Source organism: Megalobrama amblycephala, linkage group LG21 (genome assembly GCF_018812025.1).
Source record: "Megalobrama amblycephala isolate DHTTF-2021 linkage group LG21, ASM1881202v1, whole genome shotgun sequence".
In the NCBI taxonomy this organism is placed as follows: Eukaryota; Metazoa; Chordata; class Actinopteri; order Cypriniformes; family Xenocyprididae; genus Megalobrama; species Megalobrama amblycephala.
Genome location: NC_063064.1, coordinates 20,884,623 through 20,905,733, shown reverse-complemented (window position 1 = coordinate 20,905,733; position 21,111 = coordinate 20,884,623). Strand labels below are relative to the sequence as shown.

At 35.4% G+C, this 21,111-nt stretch overlaps 1 protein-coding gene across 8 annotated transcripts in view; it reads left to right on the top strand.

Moving 5' to 3' along the window:
• Positions 1-21,111, top strand: part of plekhg5a (pleckstrin homology domain containing, family G (with RhoGef domain) member 5a) — a 45,681-nt gene that overhangs the window by 17,566 nt on the left and 7,004 nt on the right. For all 8 annotated transcript variants that reach the window (XM_048171741.1, XM_048171742.1, XM_048171740.1 and 5 more), the window contains 12 exons: positions 3,032-3,173; positions 3,353-3,452; positions 4,600-4,660; positions 6,970-7,061; positions 7,153-7,289; positions 8,147-8,307; positions 17,052-17,243; positions 18,196-18,357; positions 19,076-19,171; positions 19,386-19,586; positions 19,718-19,828; positions 20,076-20,225. In XM_048171741.1, coding sequence (XP_048027698.1) covers positions 3,032-3,173; positions 3,353-3,452; positions 4,600-4,660; positions 6,970-7,061; positions 7,153-7,289; positions 8,147-8,307; positions 17,052-17,243; positions 18,196-18,357; positions 19,076-19,171; positions 19,386-19,586; positions 19,718-19,828; positions 20,076-20,225 — 1,605 coding nt within the window. The remainder of the gene's footprint in view (positions 1-3,031; positions 3,174-3,352; positions 3,453-4,599; positions 4,661-6,969; positions 7,062-7,152; positions 7,290-8,146; positions 8,308-17,051; positions 17,244-18,195; positions 18,358-19,075; positions 19,172-19,385; positions 19,587-19,717; positions 19,829-20,075; positions 20,226-21,111) is intronic.

The window sequence follows — 21,111 nt, the reverse complement described above, 5'->3', positions numbered from 1 at the left end:
AAAGATGTTAATGAAAGATGTTAGTGTTTGCTTTTTAGTAAATGTTTCTTAAAGTAATATGTGTTTTATTTACTCAAGGATGCATTAAATTGATCAAACCTGACATTTATAATGTTTAACAAATTTCTATTTCAAATAAATGCTGTTCTTTTTAGCTTTGTTCATCAAAGAATCCTAAAAAATGTATCGTGGTTTCCGCGAAAATATTAAGCAGCACAACTGTTTTCAACATTGATAATAATAAGTAATGTTTCTTGAGCACCAAATTGGCATAATATAATGATTTCTGAAGGATCATGTGACACTGACTGTAATGGCTGCTGAAATTCAGTTTTGACACCACAGAAATGATTATTAGCAGTGACGCGTCTGGGAGATTTAATATCGCACATGAAGATGCAGCAATGGCTGCTGGATTGTTTTGGGGTTTTTTTTACTTAAAATTAATATAATTTTTGTGTACTTCGAATTTAATTTTTTAGCTATGAAATAAATATGACAAGTTAAAAAAAAGAGAAGAAAAGGCATTGTTTCAGCTTTTCAGTTCTTCTCCTGGCTTTCAAAAGATTTTTTCCTTATACTGTAACTCATTGCAAAGGCATTTCAAATAAAAAAGACAAAGGGAAAATAGAAAAAAAAAAAAAAAGTTCCAGGTAGGATAAAGTAACAGTTTGGCTTGGCAGTACTTGCTCTCAACCTTATTTAGCAGCAATCTGGCTTTATTTATTCACAGCTGGAATCTCTATTGGTAATGTATCGATCATGAATGTAGATCACCACATTTTCAGTCAGAACGATTATTTTTCAATCTGTGTTTTTTTTTTTTTTTTTTTTTTTTTTTTGCGATTATGTAACCTCTACAATCTTCCCATTTTCCTGTTACTTGTCTCCCATTGTTGTTGGGGTTCGCTGGCACATGCCCTCTGTCTTGCTTACTCACTTCTTGTGGTTTTCTCTCAGAAAGTGCTCAGGTGCTTTGTCAGTACCTCAGCATTTGTTTTGGCACCTTCAGAAGGTTTAGCTTGAGTATGTGTGCTTGATTATATATATTTTGAGTGGTTTTCATTTGATCCTGAACAAGTATAAGAAGTAGCCAAGGTGGAGAAAAATCACTGCTTTTCATATGACGGCTCAGTTTTTTGCATGTCTTTCTGTCTGAGTGTGTGCTGCTTCTGTTCAGTCATATCAAGAGAACAATAGAAGGAAGCACACAACCAGGAGGTCTTAATCCCCCTTTCTTTTTCTATCTTTCCACACATTATTTCCTGTTGCTGTTGGTCTTATAGAACTTGTCTCTGAAATAGACTTTGGTAAGAATGCTAATGCTAATTCATGGTACGGTAGGTTGAGCCTTGTGGTAACATAATGTTTCGTAATAGCACAGCAGGGTGTTTCTTGAACTTTTTATGTCCCAAGGGTTGATTTTTATTCAGATTTACAGATTGCAACTTTTTCTTTTTGTTTGTGTTGAAGGTCACATTAAAGTTATGGAAATATTATACCATCCTGTCGTCGTTTATTTTTTACTTTTCAAAAGCCTCAGACCAAATGTCTTAATGTCAAATGTCTTTCATATGTCTTAGTTAGACCCATATTAAACTATGGAAATCATAAAAATGCAGATTATTGCATTTTAAAACCCTTGATAATCTAAAATATCAGAGTCAGAAAGAGCTGTACACAATGGAGCTTCCAGTACAAAGACAAAAATGAGACAATGGAACACATTGTGTGTTTTAAATAATATAAAACGTATAAAAGACCCATATATGCATAAACAACGTGAAATAAGCATCAACCATTTGAACATTTATTTTTTTTTCTCAGTTATTTTTATTACCATTTTCCAACAGTTTTATACAAATCACTTACATATGTACAATTTGTATATGTATGAATGTAAACAGAAAACAAAAGTAAAAAAAAAAAACTAAAAAAAACCCACAAAAAAACAAAACAAAAATCCTGCACATACTTGAAGTATTAAGTAAAAATATATCAAATCAGGCAATAGGAGGGCCGTCCAAATTTACTTGTTATAATAATTAATAAAAGGTTGCCAAATTGAGTAAAATGTTTGTTCTTTCTTCCTTAAAGAATATTTAATTTTTTCCAATTGTAAATATTGCATTACGTCTCTAAGAAGGTTTTGATGAGTAGGAGGATTTTTATTTTTCCAGTTTAGTAAAATTAGACGTCTGGCTAGCAACATCACAAAACACAATACATTAATTTGTGAGCTGTTCAAATGTCTATCTATAGGTACAACACCAAATAGTGACCATTTGAACATTTATTATGTGAAAATGATTTCTATACATTTTTATGCCAATTTCGTCTGCTGTTCGTTGTGGCGCTATTTCCACTGCATGATGAACAATTTTGCCACTAATAAAATGTAATCAAATGTTCGAGTACTAAAGTGTCAGAGGATGCATAAGGTGGATTATGAGGCATATATTGTATGAAAATAAAAAACAGTAAATATCACCTGTGAACTGAACGTATTGTGCGATTTATTTCAAATTATGCTAAATATATCTGAATTATGCAGAATATATTATTATTTATTTCAAATTATGCAACAATTGTGAAAACTCTTTATTTATGTACTTGCGTAAGATGCATAAAATGTAGTTTCCATCACTGTCATTTACACCACAAAATGCTATAAACACAAAACATAATTTGAGATGTGGTAACAATTGCACTGTGCTGGAAATGTTCTTGACTTTCAGAAAAAAAAGATTAAATTACAGAATTCTCCTATGGTGTATGGATATACACTGTTGGAAATTGTAAGAGGACAAATGAAATAAGCAAGTGAGAGTGTGAAAATTACTTTAACAAGGTTTATTTTAAGTCCCCAGGGCCAGAAGCGCCCATAGTTGAAGAAACACCCATCAACATTAAATTGGATGAAAATTGGGTTTTGGTCATACTGCCAAAACCAACTGATGCACACACATTTGGATTTCACACTGCTGTGTTTTTCAAATTTGACATTATTGATTTATGATTTATGCCTCAGGTTTGTCACCACCCGTCGTGTCAGAATCTTAGAGACGGCAGCCCACTGCACCTCTGTGAGTCATGTGACTCAAACTGTCATCCCGTCGCCCGTGACGGCATGCTCTTTGACAGGCACCCACGGTTTGACCTGCAGCCACAAGGTAGAGCTCTCTCTCTATCTGTTGTCTTTTTCAACCAATCACTTGTTTCAGCAAATTGAATTCAGATGAAAAATGAAAATGGATGTCAGCTGTTCAAGACAAGGATGACACTTATGGTTAATTATAATTACCAGCTTCTGGCAGGATGTTAGAGTGGCCTTACTTCCTCTTGCCCACAGGTTCCATCCTGGCCCGGAACGTGTCCACTCGTTCCTGTCCACCTCGCACCGGTCCCCCCTCTGACATGGAGGATGGAGAGGATGGATACGCTGACCTAGGGTCAGTTCTTTTTCACATTTGTCCTTTGATTCTTACATCCATTATGGGCACAGGCTTGCATTTGTTATAATGAAAGAGGAAGCCTGTGTACTTTCCAGTGGCGTCATCCACTGGAGAACATCTGGGATGGGATTATCTTTTCCTTTTGATGATCAAATTGCTTAAGTAAATGGAAAAATGGAACGAAGAGCGTAAATCTGAACTCTTGAGTTGGCAGCATTATAAATGAATGAGTACAAACTGTGTTTTTGACAGGCTTCCCAAAACAATTGAATTACGCAATTAATTCGATTTGAGAGACTAAATAGCTTTAACTTACGACACATCTAATTTCTGGTCGTTACGTACATGGGGAGATTTCACTAAGAATGAATTAGAACTACTGAAATAGTTTATAAGTCACTGAAGCAAAGATGCAAATCAGGTAACATACAAACACATCCAAAAATGTTATTTAAGAACCAGGGCTGGTTATACTGCATGAGGCAGTATACAAGTGTGATTTCTAGACCTGGAAAAGTCATAGAAATTAATACAATTATTTAAAGACATTAAAATATTTTATAATGAATGTATGTAAAATAATCCTGTAATCACAAAATAAAGAAGTAATTATGATGAAGACCATGGAGAACATTCTTTTATTGGAATTATGGAATTTAATTGTTTATAATTATTTTATGTAATTATTTTAAAATATTAGCACTCCTAGCTACTGTAAATAAAAAGAACCACTGACCAATTTGCACACTACAGTTTGTAAATTTGCAATTCAGTTCTGAGAGTGAAATTGTGGAGCATACCTCAATCTGCCATACTTTGCCTTCTCCAACATTTGACCACCATTTGATGCTTTACTGCTACTATAATCAATAGAATATGGAATCAATAGAAAATTTTCTTTTGCCACCTGCTTTCTGTGGATGGCAGTAGTGCGTTGTTGTGCTAAGCACATTACGCTGACTTTTTGAACAAGGTGCAACCTAATTTACATAAAAGTGTGCTGTGCTGAAATGAATGACAACAATAGTGCCTGGTAAACTGAATTATGTGTGGATTTTTTGTGATAAAATGCTACACACAAACATGCATTCATTGCAAGTTCAATTATTCATTGTTTTTTTTGGTTTTTTTTTGTGCTTCTAAGGGATCGCAGGAGTGGAGGAATGAAACTGGTTAAAAAGAAGACCAGACGCCGACACACAGATGTAAGAGAAGAATTAGAGTTCTGGGGCCGTATTCACAAAACATTTTATCTTACCACTAAGAGTTCTCCTAAATGGCAGTAAAAGTTCTTAGCTAAGAGATTTCTCTTAAAACCTATTCACAAAGCTGCTGAGACAAACTTTTACTAAGGAGTAGAGAAAAGTCTTAAGCTAAGAGTAAGGGCGGGGTTGACCTCGTTGCTATGGATGATGTCAACACACTTACTAACTATGCCCACAGTGATTGGCTGATGGGGGGGAAGTCTCTGTCAGCGATTTAATCATAGGGATATTGTAGAATGAGATATCATGTTTCCATATTCAAATAAAGGTTTTAAAATACAAATGTTGCCATATTCAAAGAAAGTTTTTTTTTTTTTTTTGAATAAAAATGTTGCCATATTGAAATAAAGGTTTTGAAATGTAGGCTAAGTGTTACAAATAAAACTAATATATGTTCGGTTAAAGGTGCCCTTGATTCAAAAATTGAATTTACCTTGGCATAGTTAAATAACAAGTTCAGTTCAGTACATGGAAATGACATACAGTGAGTCTCAAACTCCATTGTTTCCTCCTTCTTATATAAATCTCATTTGTTTAAAAGACCTCCGAAGAACAGGCGAATCTCAACATAACACAGACTGTTACGTAACAGTCGGGGTGTACGGCCCCAATATTTGCATATGCCAGCCCACGTTTCCAACATTATAAAAGGCATTAGACAAGGGCAGCCAGTTAACGTCTGGAGCAGCACAGCTGAATCATCAGACTAGGTAAGCAAGCAATAACAACAGCGAAAAATGGCAGATGGAGCAATAATAACTGACATGATTCATGATAACATGATATTTTTAGTGATATTTGTAAATTGTCTTTCTAAATGTTTTGTTAGCATGTTGCTAATGTACTGTTAAATGTGGTTAAAGTTACCATCGTTTATTACTGTATTCACGGAGACAAGAGCCGTCGCTATTTTCATTTTTAAACACTTGCGGTCTGTATAATTCATAAACACAACTTCATTCTCTATAAAACTCTCCAACAATGTGTAATGTTAGCTTTAGCCACGGAGCACTATCAAACTCATTCATAACCAAATGTAAACATTCAAATAAACACTGTACTTACGCGATTAGACATGCTGCATGACGAACACTTTGTAAAGATCCATTTTGAGGGTTATATTAGCTGTTTGAACTTTTTTTTTTTTTATGTTGCTTAAGGCAAGCGCGAGCTCCGTGGGTGGAGAGCACGAGCAATTAAAGGGCCAGCAGCCCTGAATCGGCTCATTTATAATGATGCCCTAAAATAGGCAGTTAAAAAAATGAATTTAAAAAAATCTATGGGGTATTTTGAGCTGAAACGTCAGACACATTCAGGGGACACCTTAGACTTATATTACATCTTTTAAAAAAAAGTTCTAGGGCACCTTTAATTGTCCGACTCTTACATCTCGAGAGATTGCAGAATTCAAGTGACAAATGATGCTTTATAAACAAAGTTTTGGAGGAGCGCGTTCAAACAGTCTATCTAATCGGCTCGAGTGGAGGTATATATACACAGACGAGAGCCGACTCGCCTTACCTCGACAGTTTTCTGCATCCCACCACCAACCCGCTCCTCACTCTCGGCTGGGATACGGGGCGAACTCTGGGTTTGGGCTAAATAAATTCCAAGCTTGGAGTTTGGGCAAAATAAATTCCAAACAAATTCCAAGATTGGAGCCCTCAATCCCCTTGGACAGCACGCCAAATAAGCTTTTATATAATATATATATATATATATATATATATATATATATATATATATATATATATATATATTAAACTGCCACAGGTAATGGTACGTTATTTGAAGATTTATTTTTGGCATTTCATTGTATTCCATAAATCAAAATATGTATTGCATTTATGAAGAAAAGGTGCAGCACCCAGCTTTATCGCTATTGCCTCAATGGTGTACAGTGTCTTTAGCTTGATTAGGACTTAGAGACATAGAGAGAAAATTTAGGAGTCCTAAATTTAGGACTGACACGCCCATTATTTTTAAGAGTTTCTCTTAAATCTGTAAGTTAGGAGCTACTTTTAGCCTTAAGATGTTTTGTGAATACGGCCCCTGATATTTATTAAGTCTGTGTGCCATTTTTCTTTCTCAAACAAATGATTTAATTTTGCTGGCAAGACTTTGGAACTTGATGTACCTCTGAGTCCGTGCTCTTGACCTTTCTTTGTCTGAAGATTTAATCATACTTTGTATTTGCAATAACGGTTTTCCTAAATCCCAAGCTGATTGAACATTCTTCACTCCTGTAGGATCCTAGCAAAGAGTGCTTCACTCTGAAGTTTGACCTAAATATTGACGTCAGCATGGAGATTGTCCCAGCTGTGAAGAAGAAAACCTTAAGGTGATTTTGTGTTTGAACCCCTAGGTGGTGCAATGAACAAATAAATGCATTTAAAATCATGTATAGCTGACATTTTAGCTTTGTGTTTCAGAGAAGTCCTGGGAGCCGTGTTTGAAAGAAAAGGCATCGAGCTGTCATGTGTCAACCTGTTCCTAGATCAGTCCAATACCCCACTTTCACTGGGATTTGAAGCCTACCGCTTCGGTGGCCACTACCTCAGAGTACGAGGTAATGCTCTGCTTATAGTACTTCCAAGCACTATACTGTGAAATCAATAGATAGTTTCGGTTCTGTTTAATTTTTAGTTTATTTATCCCCTTAGGGAAAGTAAGGTTGCAGCGAGCTCACACAGACATAATAAGAGTCACAACTGGCATACAAAATATCAATACATAATTCAATTAACTAATTTAATAAATAAGATTTGTCCAGACCAGCCGGCTAATCAATTGATATCAGAAGAAATAGAATTAAAAAATGTAATTGCTTGGGGGATAAAAGAAAATTTCAACCTGTTTTTCATACACAGTACCGTCGACCGGATGGCAACAATTTAAAGGCACAGGATATAGGATGTCTCTTATCTTTCATAATATTGTTATCTTTATTCAACACTCTATCTTTGTATATATATACAGGACTGTCTTTTGGCTAGTAATCAAATTCAAAACAGAATTACTCATATAAGAACTCCTGTAAGTATTACAGTATCTCTTTTCACTCATTTTCTTAATGTAGAAATAGAGATTTTTTTTTAAGTTGTAATAAATGATTTGGTGAGCTGGAGAGGTGGTTCTCAATGTAGCATCTTATCAGAGAAGGTCATTTTCTCAGGAAAATGTAAGGACGTGTTATGATTTAGATGTTTCTGTGATGGCATGATGAAAATATACTATATGAGTTTGACTTTTGCTGTTGAAATGGTCATAGAACTCTTGCATTTTACGTTTACATTCACGTTCTCTAGAATTTCATTATGATTTGAGAATAATCCAAAGAGCAGTTTTACTTACAAAGGAATTAAATAATCAATTATAATAATAAGTCAATCATAATTCTATGAAAGAACTTTATTATGTGTGCAGCTCGACCTGGAGAGGAGCTGAGGGTGGAGAGGTGTGTGAAAGACCCACGTTCTCTTAGTCTGCCTATCATGAGGTCCGCCAGCACACATATTTCCTCTTCTGACCGAACAGAGCATGGCTCTCTGGGACGCCGAGAGGCGGCGGACCTGCTAGTCAGCCTGGTAGGTCACTCCCTCTGTATAGGGGAGACCGGGGCTAGTTGTCACATGAGTGTATCTTGTTTCCTGGGCATTAACGATGAAAGTGTAAAATTTTGAACTTTTTTTTTTTTTTTTTTTTGTAGTCAAGTCTTTAAGGAAATTAAATAATGTGGGATTTTTAATGTGTGAAGTCTCTTTCACTCGTCAAGGCTGCATTTACTTGATCAAAAATACAGTAAAAACAGTAATATTGTGAAATATTATTACAAATTAAAATTACTTTTTTATTTTAATATATTTTAAAATGTAATTTATTCTTGTGTAAGTTATCTTTGATGAATAGAAAGTTCTAAAGAACAGTATGTATTTAAGACATAATTTTTTGCTATAGTGTAAAAGTCTTTGCTGTCACTTTTGATCAATTTAAGGCATCCTTGCTGAATAAATTATTTCTTTAAAAAAATGTTTTACCCCAAACTTTTGAATGGTATGTGCCTATACAGAAAAATACTTAAAAAAAAAAAAAAAGAGCTAACCTTGAGTAAATATTCATCAGAGTAAAAAGTGTGACAACTAGCCCCAGTCTCCACTTTCTCTAACATTCATTCTAGCATTTCTATCACTTCCAGTTACCTTTCAGTGTACAGTATATGATTTTTATCATCTGAATCCCGTCAATTCCACCCATTGTGCAAACAAAATTGCGACATATAATTACGATAAATGTTTTTTCAAAAGTCAGTGTTTTTTTTTTTTTTTAAGCACTTACCGCAAATCCTGTGAATGACTGAATTATTGTTTTGGATCAAGCTTGTGTTGCTACCTGTACTTTTTTCCCAGTTTAACTCTCGGTTATAGACCACAAGGTTTCTAAACAAGCCACCCTTTTTTAGGATCATATCAGAGACACCTTATGGTTGAGTTTGTTTAAATACAGGGATGTGTCTCGGAAATCCTGATCACGCTGCCAAATGACTCGACTTCCAGCAGCATGTGCCAGCCTGAGTATTCAAGCTTAAAATCAAACAAGAAACCTTCCCAATAAAGTAAACACATCCTTTTAATGTAGCACGTATGAAATTTCGAGTGTGTTTTTAGGCCTATGCTGAATTCACCCACCTCCCATTTCCCATGGAGCATTTGCATACTGTATCAAACAGGAGCAAAGTTCAAAGCTCATGAGATTTTATTTCCATGTGACTGTCCAAAAGTTCTTCTTCATCAGCAGTTCAGTGGAGCACAAGGTTAACTGATTTTACCCAGGATGTCCCTAAAGGAAAATGAAAGATTGGCTTCTTTTTTACTACCACCTCTTATTTTTCACTTGAAAGACATAAAAAATCCATTGATACTTACCGTAATTTTTTTTTTTTTTTAAGAAAGTCTGGTACTCCTTCGGTCCTCATACACACTGATCCTGGATCAGCTCAGAGTGATTTGTAACTAAGAATGACAGGTGCTGTTTACTCTAAAGATATAATGAAGCGATTATGTTTCTGTACTGCAAGGTTGCTTTTACTGTACTGAGGTCAGATGTGTGCTGTGTCCTAGCCAGACAGGTTTACATAACTAGCCATAAAAGTGATTGTCAAGCCATAGAGAAATGATAAGATAGTGCCCTACAGCCTGTTAGTGCCATCTGGAAAGGCAGTCGTGTGTGTCATGACAGTGAAAGACGGCACAAAGTGGAACAGAGCGACCAGGAAGAGGTTCAGCATTGGCACAAGGTCAAAGGTTAGCTCAGAAGACTAACACACAAACAAAGAGAAACGCATGTGGAACAACACAGGAAGATAGAGAAGGAAAAGAAGAAGTTTGGTTTCATTTTGATGGACTTTTGAGGTGGATTTGAATACAGCCATCATCCATTATGTTTCTTTTCTTCAACCATAACTTAAAACTTCAGAAAATTTGAAGAGGACGAAATCATTTTCAAGGTATCTTTTATACCGGATCTGCTGGAACTGCTCCATCTGGAGCTTTACGTCTTACATCCTTTTGCATGGTTAAGAAACCCGTGCCAGCGTGGAAATGTTGAATTTCCGTCAGAGGACATGGAATGTGCCCAGCATGTCAACATTCCCAGAGGTTCCAGGTGGAATGCTGATCCACTACAGTCCTCTGAATGAGCTTCCCCGGATTCATGCCCACAGGCCTCATACTACAGGGTTGGTGGCCGCCCGCGTGCAGCGCTTCGAAGCTGGGGATGCACCACCTCCGAGCCCCAAGCCTGTGGCTACACCAACCCTTCCTAACAGCCCCACGAATCCACCGGAAGATACTAAACAAGGGATCAAGGTAATGCTGCATTATGCAGGCGTCTCAAATAACATATAAATAATAATATCCGTCTCAAATCGTCTGGTTCAGAAGAAGATTGCTGTATATTTTCTCTGTAAAAAAAATATCAGGTAACATAAAAAAATATATTAATATGCTTAATGTGGCAACATCTAAATTTAACTAGTTTTAAATCACTTTATTATATTATATTATATTATATTATATTATATTATATTATATTATATTATATTATATTATATTATATTATATTATATTATATTATATTATATTATATTATATTATATTATATTATATTATATAGTAAGTAAATTCATAAATGTCAGGCAGAAAAAGCTCTGAAATAAATTGAAATATAAATCTAAATTTAAGATTTTTTTTTATATAACTATAAAGGATAAATCTGTGTTTTATAGCTATATAAAGTATAGCTATTTAACATTTTATAATGCATGTAAAATTTAAAACCAACCTATCACTTGCAGGCAGTTCTATTATATTTTGTTTTCCCCCTCGATATATCAGGCAACATTTTTTAATTTTTGTGTGATTTATGACTAATATGAAATATATCATTTTTATGTTGTAATTCCCTTTATCGTCATTAGGTCCTAATCTTTAGTGGGAAACTGAAACTTAAACTATCTTTCTTGTTATCTTTATGCAGTATCATATGATTAGAGGCGTGTTACTTACTGGGGAAATCTGGGTAAATGTGTAACTATGTACAGAAGCACCTAGAATGTTTAATGCTTTTGCTGGCCTAAATGTTTCTTTATTTCTGTACGTGTAAAATGTGCCTGATCTTCACCACCTCGAACTTATTTATTGAAGGAGGTACATTGTGGATGTTCTGCAAGCAATATTGCATGAACAAAAGTGCTTACATGTTGAAAACAACATGGCCAGCTAGTTTTTCTTCAAAAACAAAATATTTATATATAAAAAGCACTAAATAATATTAATATCTCCCTCAGCAAATGTATCCTAATAAGGTTTAACAGGATGACAGAGAGCTCAGCAGAGGTTTTCCCATCTTGCTTTCTTTTACCTGATCTTAATGTTGGTTTTAGACAGAGAGACTCGCTGCAAAATGCAAATTAGGCCGTTATGCAAATTGTGTAAGCACTTAATTAGTCACAGTCACTTAAGTCACCTTTAGATTTGTCACAAAGTGAAGAATTGTGTGTTGTGCCTCAGAAGACAGGACCCCAAATGTGTTTATATTCACAGTGCATATTTAACATGTATCGACCATCCTCTACGCTTAAAGGGACAGTTCACTCAAAAAATAAAAATTTTGTGGTCATTTACTCACCCATCATGTCGTTTCAAACCTGTATGACTTTTCTATTTTGTGGAACACCAAAAAAGATATTTTGAAGGATGTTTCAAATGTTTTTGTCCATACAGTGAAATGTAAACTAATTATCTATATATCAGTATATCTATATATCAGTTAGGGCTGGGCGATATATCGCATGCGATTGTCACGCGCATTTCTTCAGTAAAGCCGGTTCCCTGATTACCGCGAAATCGCCATCACCTGCTTTCAAATGGAGCGGCATTTAATAGACAGAGCCGTAGTTCACTGACAAGCTACGCAATATCGCGTTCATTATCGAAGGCGATTCATCTGCGATAACGAACGCGATATTGCGCAGCTTGTCAGTGATCTACGGTTCTGTCTATTAAATGGCGCTCCATTTGAAAGCAGGTGATGGCGATTTCGCGGTAATCAGGGAACCGGCTTTACTGACGAAATGCGCGTGACAATCGCATGCGATATATCGCCCAGCCCTAATATCAGTGATATATTAAAATTTGGTTATATAGTACATCCATTACTTTATTTACATGCATACATGTATAGCAATATATACTGCCTGATTTATTTTATTTTGGCGCAAAATGTAACTATATTATCGCCCAGCTCTTTATATAAAGTATGCATGTCGAACTTTATCTGCATACATACACTATACATGAGCAGGGCAATATACTATATAGCATATCTCAACTGCTTGTTTGCTTGTATTGTTGTAAAATGTAAACTATATTATCACTCAGTTTCTAATCTGATAAATGCGACCGTAAGACATGAAAATATTAAAGGGCTAGTTCACCCAAAAATGAAATTTCTGTCGTTAATTAATCACCCTCATGTCGTTCCAAACCCGTAAGACCTTCGTTCATCTTCGGAACACAAATTAAGATATTTTTGATGAAATCCGAGAGCTTTCTGACCCCCCATAGAAAGCAATGCAATTACCACTTTCAAGGCCCAGAAAGGTAGTAAAGACATCATTAAAATAGTCCATGTGACTAAAGTGGTTCAACCTTAATTTTATGAAGTGGCAAAAATACTTTTTTGTGCTCTAAATAAATAAATAAATAAATACAAAAAGTATTCTCGTCGCTTCATAAAATTAAGGTTGAACCACTGTAGTCACATGGACTATTTAAACGACTACCTTTCTAGGTCTTGAAAGTGGTAATTATGGAGCTGTCTATGGGGGGTCTGACATGAGGGTGAGTAATTAATGACATAGTTTTCATTTTTTGGGTGAACTAACCCTTTAAGATATTATAAACATTAACATCATGATTTTATGTAAAACTACTTTGAAACAATGTGTATTGTGAAATTGCCAAATAAATACATTTGACTTGACTTGACTTGACTCGTACGTTGCCCAGCATCAATATTCCCTTTCGCCGCCTGCATTCACAGCAGATGTGCAATAAACGTTGTTTTGCAGTCAGCTCATGTCGTTCTTTCAGAGCTGTTGATTTTAAAGCGAGCCGCTGCTAGGATCAGTTGTTTGAGGTAGCTGAGGTAGCAGAAGGAGCTCCTCCTCCCCTGCTCCTTTCCCCTCTCTTCCTGTTCACACAATAGGAGGGCAGGATTCTGCAGTTACTATGACACCCGGCCAGCCCTCCTCAGCAATGCAGCGTTCTACCGTTCAGTCCTCTCAGCCTCCTTCAGGTTCACTCGCACGCACGTATACTCGCAAGCCAACGAGCCTGTAGAAGTGGATTTAAATGCACTGGTCCCTTTGACATCAATGTAGCTTTTGTGAGGGTGCAGGAGGGAAGCAGGTTGCGGGAGATTCAATCTGGGCGCAGCATGGGCCTGGCTCTCTTTTGATGCCGTGCAATGCTGTGGACTGCCTTGGAAATGCCTCTGACATCTACGGTGAGCTGCTTATCGCTTGACTTCTGTGTTTGACACTGGCTTTATCTGCATGGTACAAATAACCCTTTTTGTAATCAAATATGAATGTTCAAAGACTGAAATAATGGGGAAAAAATGTTGCCTGCAGCGCTCGCATCTCTTCATAAATATAACCAATAGAATGGGTTCATCACGCATATTGGCTTCTTTTAAAAGGGATTTTTTTTATTAGTGAATAAGCCAAAATCTACTTTTTTTGGCATGGTTAAGCATATACACAGGTCTCTGTGATAACTCTCGGAAATATAACATCATCACATGCTGTCTGGGTGCAGTGTTGACTTTGTGTCCTCAGAGAGAAACTAGCCAAACAAATGAGTCAAACAGGTTCTCCGGATGGACATAGACCAAGACAATGTCAGCTTGTCATCTTTGAAGGATGACTTTAATTAGTTTTCTGCAACCAGGATGGTCTGTCAAATGTAGCAAGTAGGGGAGCATTGATTGATCAGTGCTGTTCATAAATCTGGTGAGTGAATTTCTCTGATCAGAGCAAAAAGCTATGGACATGTTGAATCGATCTAGAAATGTTTATCGATCTGGGGAAGCAACAAATTGGCTTTTGTCTTCATCATGAGGACCATCTTGGGCACAGAACATTCTGTCCGCTTAGAAACATTGGCATTGTCTCAGAACATTGACGAATGAATTGGCCTGAAGATCTTCAAGATCTTCCTCTGACGAAAAATGCCAGGTTTGTTTTTAACCCATTGTAATTGTGTTTTCCACTGAAAAGAAAGGCATCATCAGAACACAATGTCCAAGTAATGAGCCCCGAGGGACATTGAGTGGCTTTCACCACTACACTCATGCATTCTTCATTTCTTTCCATTGTCGTGAACAGGGAAAAGCCTTTCCCCTGTTTTCCGAGACATGCCTTGCCTCTTTTCCTGTTGTTGCCGAAGGGTTCCTCTCGCTCGCTCGGGTCACAGGGTTCACTAATTCTTGTCAGTCAAGTCTCTAATGCGTCAACCTTTCTGTGCGGAGAATGTTGGCAAAACCCAAATGGCCTTTTCACCTGTTGACAGCTGAATATGCTCCCTAAGGTCAACGGAGTTTTTTTTTCTTTCTTGACGCACATGTGCTGTCCCATCTTCAGATGAAAGATGTCCCTGAATGTACAGAGATGGGCTGAGAACAGGCCTGTCTTTGTTTATGTGTAAATGTCCTGAGTGTTTTGTTTGCACTTCCTTACCTGTCAGAGCCAGGCTGCTTCTGGCACTTTACATTCCACAGTTTAGCCCAACGACTTTACAAAGTTTGCTGCTTTGACTTCTTGTCAAAGTTTATATGACAGACGCATTTCCTCTGTGAATATTGTGACAATGTGACCGTTGTTGGTCAATTTAGCTTGTATATGCTTAGTTTGCTGTTCTAAAAGTAAAAGCAAAACTAAAAAAAATAAATGGAGAAAATAGTTTAATATGCAACATTTCTGTCCGTTTTTTTTTTTTTTTTTTTTTTCAGAAAGTGATCAGAGGTTAATTTGTATCGGAGATAAATTAAGCACTTAAAGTGTGTAAATAATATAAAATAAATGGCAATAATTTGAGTTGTTTTACAATTACAATCAAAAAAAAATCTAATTGAATTAATTATATTTATTTAATTATTAATTATATTAATTATTTAATATTTTAATTATAGAATTAATAAAAAAATAATTATATTAAATATTATTATTATTTTTTTTTTTGTCGTTTTGTTGCTGCTAATGTTGTTGTTGTTGTTTTTTTTTATATTATTAGTCAAATTTAATATTCAATTATACAGTCAAACCAAAAGTTTTTCAGACATTTTTGATATTTTTGGTAGATTTTTACTAGTGGGTGCAGGACACTATAGTTAATTTATGTAAGTGAGGATAGCAAAATAAAGACATATTATACCCAAAAATTCTTCATACAGTGGACTACTAATAAAATTGATAAAAATTTGGAACCAAACATTATTCAGACACTTTGACCTGATCACGTTTTGCTTAAAGCTGCTGTCTGTAACTTTTTTGGTTAAAAATTGTCCAAAATCAATTTTTGAGCATGTACATAACCAGCCAGTGTTCAAAACTATCTCCTTACCTCAGCCCGATTCACAACGGTGAGCTTGTAATAATGTATTATAATTCGGGTGGTACTGGTGGGTTTCCACGGGAAATTCGAGCATGTCGCCATTCGTCTTTGCGTCATTGTGTCACGTCTGTATATACTGTATATAAACGAGTCCCAGCTAATAGGCTATATTCCATGTAAGGCAGATCATTTATAGCCTTTTCTCACAGCAGCTGCAATAATTAAGTTATAATTTTGATGGCGGATTGTATGGTATGACATTAACGTTAGAGATTAGACTGTACAGAAATTTAAATCTACAGGATCTACAGTACATACACAGTAATACACAGTCACGCAATGCTGATGTTGCTAACTTTAACAATTTGAAAACAAAGTATAACAATAATAATAATTTGCATGGTTTGACATGATATGAGCTAAGCAGTCGTTAGATTTAATCACCATTGGCAGCACGATTTACTGTAATGCTTTTTTTCCCTTAGTTAGTCAGAACAAAAGTGGCAGACATGTTACTTACAGACATTCTCCAGTGAAAATTCTTACTTTGGTCATACTTCCAAGACTACAATCTGTGATTATGAAGTACAGTATCCACACCGATGTGGTGATTGACAGCAAACATTAGATTAATCCGCACTGAGTCATGTCGAGACACAAACCACGTAAAGATAATAATTCCGCAAATAACTGCAATTGCAGGTTTCAAACAGAGATGGCGACAAAGAGGCAAAATTATGGACTGCAGCTTTAAGATTATTTTTTTCTGACACAGTTTAACTCTGAGATCTTGTCATATACTATAGTGAATAATAATGAAATTATTATTCAATGAAAATTAATGAATGAAATCAAATGAAAATTAATTAATGAAATGTTCAAGGTGTCTGAATAAATTTTGGTTTGACTGTATATGTATATATATTATTATTATTATTATTATTATTATTATTATTATTATTATTATTATTATTATTTATTTTTTATTTTCCCCCTAATTTTTCTTCTTTTATTTCTTCTTTGTTTTTTGCTCTTTAACACTTATGGGGGGTCCAGGACCTGCCTCAGTTGAAACATTGGTCTGTGTTTACTTACCCTTTTTTTCATTACCTCTTTTTTTTTTTTTTTTCTATCTCTGTCTTTTTTTGTCTGGACAGGGTCAAGCGCGGCGGCGAAAGAACATGCCGGAGTTTCTGGGTGAGGCCAGCGTCCCCAATCAAGACTCTTTATCCCAATTGAGCGGTTCTCTTCCTGGATCTATAACGGGTACAGACCGCTGGAGGAACCGCGCCGCCAGCCGTTTCAGCGGCCTCTTCAGTTCCAACTCAGGAAATGGCTCTCTTGGGAAGGTCAGCATCTGTGAGCATCCAAGCGTTGATTTACATGTGCAAGGCACTTTCTCATATGCAAAACAAGCACTTAGATATTCTTGGCAAGCTTTTTGCATTTCACACTTGAGCGAGTGTGTAACCACTAAGGAAGAGATATCAATTTGTCCAAGTATTGCTCCACTTAACAGTGGACCAAAAACAGGAAAATGTACAAGTAGACTTTTCCTATAAGTCCACACTCAGTTTTCCCTCACGTGCAGGGACCTTTGGTGCGTTTCTGTTAGCATGCCCTAGAGATTTAGGTTGGTTGACACCCTGGAGTGTAAACTTGGGGTCAAAGCTCAGGCAGAGACCTCTTCCTCTCTGTGACTCTTGTAAAAATCACATATAATAGCTTGACGTTGGTCCGGTATGGACAACAATGCCTGCTTAGAGGTGACCATGGCCTATGAGATCATTAAATGTGTCTTGAGATTTACTCCAGGCTGCAAACAATACACCATAGTGTTAATATATAATATGAGTAATCATTTTGTGTCTAATTTTAAACATAACTCATATGGGGTAAAATAAAGACATCATTTTCCAATTCTTCTTATTTTGAATAGCTGATGTTATGCTTGGGATGCACAATATATCAGTACCATATCGTTATCAGGTGATGTTAAATATTTAATTTGTCTGTTAACTTAATATTGAATATTTAATTTAGATTTTTTTTATTTTTGATTACCTTTGTCTTCATCTAATGCTAAAAGTTAATCTAAACCCTAATACTTTTTCATTAATCATCCATTTTTCATACTGTACATTATAATGATGTGATGTCTAAATTTACTTAAATTGATAGATTTTTTTGTTGTTGTTAGTGTTCTATTTTTAGTTTATTTAAACAAAAATGTATGGACTTTTAATGATTCATTTTTGATTTCCTCTCCACTTTATTTAATATTTAAATTTCTCTTCTCAGGAATGTGATCGTGTGGAACAGCTGCAGAGTAAGCTATACTCATACACTATGTTTGGATTACCCAAGATGCCTCCGCAGCTCTCGTTCCACAGAGACTCATGGGAAGAGGAGCCCAACTTGGAGCTAGAAGAGAGCTGGAAGCAACTTCTGGAGAATCCTGAGGTAAACACACTCCCCTACCCATTTAGAATTTTTATGTAGAGCCATTATGATGTTATAACCCATAATAAATTCTGGATCAGCGTCATCTGACAGTGATAAATCGTAATCCGTTATGAATGGTTTTATAACTTCAGCTTTTCCATTGACGTTTTTGTGTTAGGTCTTTGCAGTGTCATGGAGATGAATGTTTTATTGCTTTTGTCGTGATCGGTTTTGTAAGAGTTACTAAAGTAACAAAACAGAACTCATAATTTTATAATTATTAAGCAAACACTACATTCTCTACCTAGTATCATTTAGATCAGTTGTCTTTTCATTCTGCAGACACTTCAGCTCCCAAGCTAAGAACAATATATACTACCAATGACCCAACTTCCTATGAAATCCATTATTTAGTTATTTATTTTTGCTACACATTATCATTACCATGAAAGAGATATTCACAAAATGAGACACAGAGCCAATGTTTTGTCATGACCATGTTTAAACTATACAATATTCATACATCAGAAGTCATTCTAACATTCTAATTTGGTGCTCAACGAACATTCCTTATTATCAGTGTTGAAAACAGTTGTGCTGTTAGATATTTTTTTCTAGATTATTTGATGAATAGAAGGTTTAAAAGAACAGCATTTATTTGAAATAGAAATCTTTTGTAACATAACATTATATATATTTTTAATTGGGTTGGTTTTATTTTATTTTTTTCTTGTAGATTTTAACCAGACGTCAGTGCCATCAGCAAGAGGCCATATGGGAACTGCTGCAGACGGAGTCGGGCTACATCAAGAAATTGCACGTCATTACCGATGTAAGAACCTGCTGATGTTTAACTTCAGTACATAATCATTGTCCTTGTATAATACGTGTAAATATGTGATGATGCCATTGAAATAGGTCTCATGGTTTTCAACAAGTTTCCATGAGAGGAATTTACGATAGTGCTCATTTTGACTCTAGCATTTATGGTACTTTTATATGACTTTCTAATACAGTATAATCACAATCTCTTCCTCTTTCGCCAGCTGTTCCTATGCGGCCTGCTGAACCTCCAGGAGAGCGGTTTACTAACTGAAGTCGAACCTGTGCGTCTCTTCAGTAACATTCAGGACATTGTGCAACTGCATACATCCCTGTGGTCTGAGGTCATGTTGCCGACACTAGAAAAAGCCAGACAGAATAAAACCGTGCTCAACCCCACTGAACTACATCAGGGCTTCAGTACTGTGAGTGTGCACACTATCTCACACAGCAGACGCTAGTATTTTCACTTTCATTTTTTGTAAGACTTAAAGTTGTCAAAAGTACCCCTACATTTGTACATTTCACTGACCTGATTTAATTTTTTTTAATGCAGTTTGGTTTCAGATTCAAGCCCTACATCCGTTACTGCATGGAGGAAGAAGGCTGTATGGAGTACATGCGCACTTTACTGAAAGACAATGAGCTCTTCAGGATATACGTAACTGTGAGTAATTATTACCATCCACATCCGGTTGCTCTTCAGTCAGACACGTTAACCTTTTAAAGGATTTTGTCTGACGGTTCATTGTATATGAGAGAGAAATATGAGAGGTCCTTAACATAATAACCTGTATTGTAACAGCACCCTCATTATGACTCAGTGATTCCCTCATGGTCTGCTTGTGCTTTGAGTATATGTTTATGATTGTTCACCAAATGAGACTTTTTCAATAAACTTTTCCATCCTGTAGTGGGCTGAAACTCATAAACAGTGTAACCGGCTGAAGCTGACAGACATGTTAGTGAAGCCTCATCAAAGACTCACTAAATACCCACTGCTGCTCAAGAGCGTGCTGAAAAAGACTGATGACCCACCAACTCGTGAGGCCATTAACAGAATGGTAAGAGATTAAATCTTTCAGAAATCTTCCAAATAAAGCACAAGTGCACATTACCGAGTAGTATATAATTTAATTATATTTACAATAGTGAATGGGTCAATGACAAATAAAGCATCAAAAAAAGGTGTTTTTTAAAAAATCTTTTCAAAACTGAAAAGATGAACAATATGTTTAAACAAGTTTCAGTTGTTAAATAACATTTCAAAGTGTTTAAATTCATTTTTTGACTTTTTATGTCAGGCGGTACAACCAAATATTTTTTTCAATTATCTCAACAGCTTTAAAACTACTGATATTTATAAAAAAAAAAAATTATAAGTAGTTTTCTTAGTCTGTTCATTTGTTCAGAGAGAGTTGCACCACATGACATTTTGGGGGTTTAAGATAACAAAACATAAAATAAAATGTGTTATTTGTATGTACTAAAAAGGAATTCAAACTAAATAGGTTTTATAAAAATAAAATGATATACAGTATGTCATGAATTTATCAAATTATTTTAAAAGGAAATAATGCACTTGGACACAAAAATATGCACGTCATGTCATTGACCCGTGTTCAAGCCACTGGGATTGCTGATCAAAGCCAAATTGAATTAAATTATATTATGAAATAGAGAAAACAAGTACAGAAAAATGGAATAAGTTAACAAATTTTTGGTTGGCCAGTTTTGAAAGAATATAAGTCATATATTATATTATATTATATTATATTATATTATATTATATTATATTATATTATATTATATTATATTATATTATATTATATTATATTATATTATATTATATTATATTATATTATAGCAGAATAAATATTTTAGATATACTTCTATCCCTCCATCTTATCTCCAAACCGTCCACATGGACTTCACTGCACTGTATTTAGG